The sequence below is a fragment of the Macrosteles quadrilineatus genome, unplaced genomic scaffold, assembly GCF_028750875.1.
Source record: "Macrosteles quadrilineatus isolate MER2022 unplaced genomic scaffold, UCM_ALF_1.0 Scaffold_2__2_contigs__length_208266976, whole genome shotgun sequence".
Taxonomy (NCBI): domain Eukaryota; kingdom Metazoa; phylum Arthropoda; class Insecta; order Hemiptera; family Cicadellidae; genus Macrosteles; species Macrosteles quadrilineatus.
In genome coordinates this window covers 157,241,677-157,247,308 of record NW_026542595.1, presented here as the reverse complement: position 1 = coordinate 157,247,308, position 5,632 = coordinate 157,241,677, and the positions used below count along the sequence as shown (strand labels likewise).

At 44.5% G+C, this 5,632-nt stretch overlaps 1 protein-coding gene across 1 annotated transcript; it reads left to right on the top strand.

Moving 5' to 3' along the window:
- Positions 1 to 4,480: 4,480 nt before the first annotated feature.
- LOC128985060 (uncharacterized) lies at positions 4,481 to 5,632 on the top strand. Its single transcript, XM_054404433.1, has one exon. The coding sequence runs from the start codon at positions 4,481 to 4,483 to the stop codon at positions 5,630 to 5,632; it is 1,152 nt and encodes a 383-aa protein (XP_054260408.1).

The following is a 5,632-nucleotide window of genomic DNA, read 5'->3' as shown; positions in this document are numbered from 1 at the left end:
GGTCCTAGGATACAAAGGAATCCACTTAACGGATGATTGACAGATCCATTAGAAGAGTTTCTAAAGGCATTGTTTAGTCCAATATAACAATGGATAACCTTCTGGAACATTCCATCGCTTTACGCCAACAAAGGAACACGTGTTGTTTACCACTGGACCTTCGTGGAAACTTCCATCGTTTCTGCGTCGTGCATCCTATCCCCACCCCCTCTCTCTGGCTATACTGCGTTACTCATCCGCTACCTTCAGATAGGGTTTGGAGTTCACACGAGATGGCCAACCAACAGCAAGAGAAACAGCAAGAGTGGGCGAGCGATATAGACGACGCCGATTTACACCGGGCGTGCGCTGTGGCAGAGGAGCGGGAGCGGGAACGTCAGGCGACTCTACTTCGGCTGCTGGAGGAGCAGAAAGAGTTGCATATTAAATTTTTTCGTATTTGGTCCCGTCAGCCCAGGGACGACTTTGAATGGAGCTGGTGGGCAGATGATTCTAAGAGAATGAGAGAACTCGACGATGAAATCGAGGAGCTGAAGAAATAAAAAGACAATTATATCATTATTCTTCACCTCGCCTCCTTTTCCTTTCCCTTTTCCTTCGGCGTCAAACGGTCTTTTTAAAGACCACCTAAGCTTTAGTGAGTTAAGTGCACTGTAACGAGAAAACTGGAAGGTGCAATGTCGTGCTGTACAGTTTTCGAGTTGGACCACCCACGTATCTAGGTCCTGACGTCACCTTGTGATGACGTCATATCGTAGTATTAGTTGTTGGTTTACCCGCAGCAAAACGCTAGTGGTGGTGTCAATATCACATGATACAACCGCCGACAATTCAGTTAGTTCTGTGAGTGCGTTGAGTAAACTCGTGTCGTGCGTTCATAGTGTTATGTTCACTATGACTACTACTACTACTAGTACTACTACTGGTGACGTCGGTATGTCTAATATTGCTGATACAGAAAAAACAATACGTTTTATTATGGAGGAGATACAAGCTTTGGAGGATAACGCAATCAGTGGTTTTTCTACAGAACATGTGGAGCAGCCAGACTTTGAGCTGAAACAATTACAGCAGCAGCAACAGCATAAGCAGGAGAAAATTAATAACAACAAGAAGAAGAAGACTCGTGATGTAAATGTGCAAGCTGATATTGGTAGTGAAATTAACAAAGAAGAAGAAAAAGAAGATGAACTAGGTCAAGGGCAAGACGAAGGATGGGTGTTTAGATCGGCTAACGATTCGCCAGCCATTACGTGGATTGACGAAGATTTTCAATACACCGTACAGAATCCCGCTAATCGAGGGCGAGTTTTATTGAAATTACATTTATTTGAGGAAGGAGTGCAAACACACAGTTGCGGCATATATTTGAATGAAAAGAAAGGAGATAAAATATACAACAGTGTGAATCATTTACTGTCACAATTAGAGAATTTATGGGTCGATCGTTTGACAGGAGTCCCGAAAATACACGGTGTGACAAAGTCAATGACGCCGCTACCCGCGTGGCGCCGACCAATGGATTGCGCAATCGAAAACGGCGGAAGAATAAAACAAAGGAAGAAACGTTCTGTGGCTCCAGAGAAGATGATGCAATCGGATGAGACAAAAGATTATACCAACAATAGCAGCGTTTCCAAGAAGCCACGTGTTGATGCGCAGCTGCAGTCGAGGGGACGAAACAAAAAGAAACAACTACAAAAAACCGGTCTGTGCTAGACTCTCCTACAGGGGTGGATTCTGAGAAATATTGAGACACACCTGCATTCTTCACCCCACCACTGCGCTGTCGCTGCTTCTACAACAATTCATTCATCGTCTAACCACTGTGCGGATCGAACGTGTGTACAGTTTTGCTTGACTTAAACTTTTTTCACTAAAACATTTATTATGCCGAAATGCGAGTCAGTCAGTGTCGGTGGTAGTGGAGGTGGAGGCAGCAGTGATGTGATGGACTTAAAAAATGAACTCAACGCCGTGCAATTAAACACGCCATACACGAAGATCATCGATCTTTGTGAAGAGTGCGCTTATCGTATTGTGAAATTCGAACGAGTGACCACACCGTACGGAGAGACTATCATGGTTGTGCTGGAAGGACTACTCGGCGATGAGCTCTACATCCGTGTCTACCTACCACGACGCTTTAACGAGGCGATCACAGATCAACGCATTGAGCAGTACAACAGGGGATTCGGTGATCGACTATGCCTCGTCAGAAGAAGCGCTCCAGCTGGCAGTAAATATACTCCATTGGAGTTTGTTTGAAATAAATTTAAATTAATGTACAAAACTGTTTTTATTATCATTTTTACTAACCTCAAAAAACTAATGATTATTGTAATTTTCTTAAAATGAAATTGTAACTTTGATAGGTTTTGTAAGTCAATACGTATAGTCACGTTCACAGCATAATCAAATAGTCTTTTTATTTACACACCTTTTTCCCTATTGTTATAAATAATTATCATAAATTAGTTTGTGGTGTTGTTAGTGTAGTCAGTAAGCAAAATGGACTTGAGGTGGAAACATCCGTTTTCGGCCATAGTAGCCGGCCCTTCGGGCTCTGGTAAATCACAATTCGTCATGCGATTCATAGATCACTCAAATGAAATTTGTGATACGGATTTTGCTAACATATATTGGCATCATCCGCACTCGAATGATATTGTCCAACAGAGCAGTAGCAGTGGCAGCAGAGGCAGAGGAGGTATTGTCCAGTACAGAAACAGTCTGCCAGACATGAACGATTTCGACGGAAGTGTACCTAATTTGATCATCGTGGACGATATGATGCGTGAAACAGACAGCAGTGTGGTGGATCTGTTCACTAAAGGATCACATCACAAAAGCTTGAGTGTTTTCTTTATAACGCAGAATCTGTTTCATCAAGGTCGCGGTCAGAGAGATATTTCCCTTAATGCTCATTACATAGTGTGTTTTAAGAACCCTAGAGATCGGGCTCAGATAAAACATTTAGCTCGTCAAATCTATCCGGATAATACTAAATTTATAGAGGAAGCATACGCGGACGCTACACGCGATCCACACGCATATCTGCTGATAGACTTAAAACAATCTACACCGGATGAGATGCGCATTCGTTCGACTATCTTTCCGGACGATCCGATTAATTCTGTATACCTACCGAAGATTAGTGGTAGCAGGGGCCACATTAATAATAAATAGAACACATCCACATCGGGTAAGTATCAGTCGTCATGTCGCAGTGTGTGAGGAAAGACGCGGCTCTACTGTCGGCACTCGTACACGCTACACCGAAGGAACGTAAAGCGCTGTTAAAGGTGTGCGACATCAGTCGTATACGGTCGGTGTGCGAGTGCGCATACAACCTGTTACGCGGTAACGTATCGGTGTCTGACAAACGCAAGAGACAATTGAACAAGTATAAAACGAATCTCAGACGATTGGTAAAAAGAGGTGAGACTTGGGCTAAGAAACGCCAATATCTAGTACAGAAAGGAGGCGGTTTCCTACTGCCCATACTGTTGAGCACCGTACTACAAGCCATACTTCATAAATCCATCCCACAATAATAATGGAGTACGCGAAGAAAATGGTCGTCGTACCGCAAGAGTTGATCGAGCGGTTACGAAACAGTGGTGAAAACAACAACAACAACAACAACAAAAACAACAACAATGATAATATAAAGTCGTCATCGAATCGATTCGGAGATGACAGAGGCAACAGTATCGATAATGAAATGCATCGCATATTGACGGATAAAACTTTGAGCGATTACGAAAAATGGAAGCAATATCAACAGGTGTTGCAAAGATTTTTACATTTTGCCTCTGTCAATAGACAACCGATCAGTATTCCCATCATAGAGACATCAACATCATCATCATCATCAGCAGCATCATTACTGCAAGCAGCATCAGCGTCGTCGCCGCCACCCGGTACAGTGGAGGAGATAGTGGACACTTTTTCTAAAACGTACAAGCCGGATGTGCGTAATCTGTTACGATTCATCGTCCGCGAAGGTAGTGTGATAAATTGGGATAAGGACTTTGCGGTGTATGTGCGAAATGAAAAAATTCCCGATTCGAACATCGTGGACATATTACACTGCATAGTGAGAGTCCGTATGGTGGATTACATGCCCGCCGGTTGGTACGAAGTCATGAACGCGTTACGCGACATGAATGTGCCCAAGGAGTATATAAACAATTCAACGGCGTTACAGTATCTGGGTGCGGGATACAGATCGTTACGTGGTGACGTGGCGTCGGCTGCGGCAAGTAGTCCGATCATATCGTCGGCACCGAGAACACCTATGCGCGATCGTTTACGTTCTGCTTACGTTAATCAGCAGCGGACGCTATCACCTACGTCACCGTTACCCTCGTTGGCGGCTCATCGAAGACAACGAACACAACAACAGCAAGATAGAGATCAATCACTTTCACCGTTGGACAGGTGGGAACCGTTTTCACCATAGTGCGGATAAATCATGGAACGATTTTACTACGATCCCGAAGATCCGGCATCATACGGTGGCGTCACACCTCTAGTGCGAGCGATTCGTGACGGGATTGAGAAGAAAAACAATAACAAGGGGAAAAAGAAAAAGACAACACGAAAAGTGGTGTTGGACTGGTTACGAACACAAGACACTTACACATTGCACAAGCCGGTGCGTAAACGATTCGCACGCAACCGTTACGTTGTATTCGGTCCGGACGAATTGTGGCAAGCAGATTTGAATGACATGCGCGGTCTGAGTGCGTTCAACGACGGAATCAATTATCTGTTGACGGCGATAGACGTGTTCAGTAAAAGATTGTACGTGGTGCCGTTGAAAACTAAGAGCGGCGCAGAAGTGGCCAACGCGTTCGAGAACATATTTAAAAAAACCACCGTCACACCTCCGAGATGTCTGCAGACGGACAAGGGTACGGAATTCACCGGCGCCAAGGTGAAACAATTGTTCAGAAAATACAATGTCAGATACGTCACGACACAGAACCCCGACGTGAAATCGGCGGTCGTTGAACGTGTCAATCGCACTTTGAAATCACGCATGTGGCGCTATCTCACGTACAAAAACACGCACCGTTACATCAACGTGTTACAAAAACTTGTGAACGCCTACAATCGCAGTGCACACAGAAGTTTGGGCACTGACGGTGGCAGAGGCTTACGGCCGATAGACGTGAAGAAAGAAGATAAGAAAATCGTTTATAGAGTGTGGAAGAACATGTACAGCAGTGGCAGTGGCAGCGGCATCAAGACTAAATTGCCTAAGCGTAGAAAGGCGAAATTCATAGCGGGTGACACGGTGCGTATCGCTAAGGAAAAAGGTACGTTCACCAAAGGATACGAGACGAACTGGAGTAAAGAAGTGTTTGTCGTGGACCGCGAATACGGCCATCATCCGTTGCCGTTGTACTTGTTGCGTGATTTGAATGGATCACCATTGATCGGTCGTTTCTATGAAGAAGAATTGCAGAAGATCACTCTGCCACCGGACCGTCTGTACGAAATCGATAAAATACTTGACACTAAAGGTGTCGGTCGCAGTAAGCGTTACCTCGTCAAGTGGATAGGTTACGGTAACGAGTTTAACTCTTGGATACCGGCGTCGGAAGTTAAACAATTATAA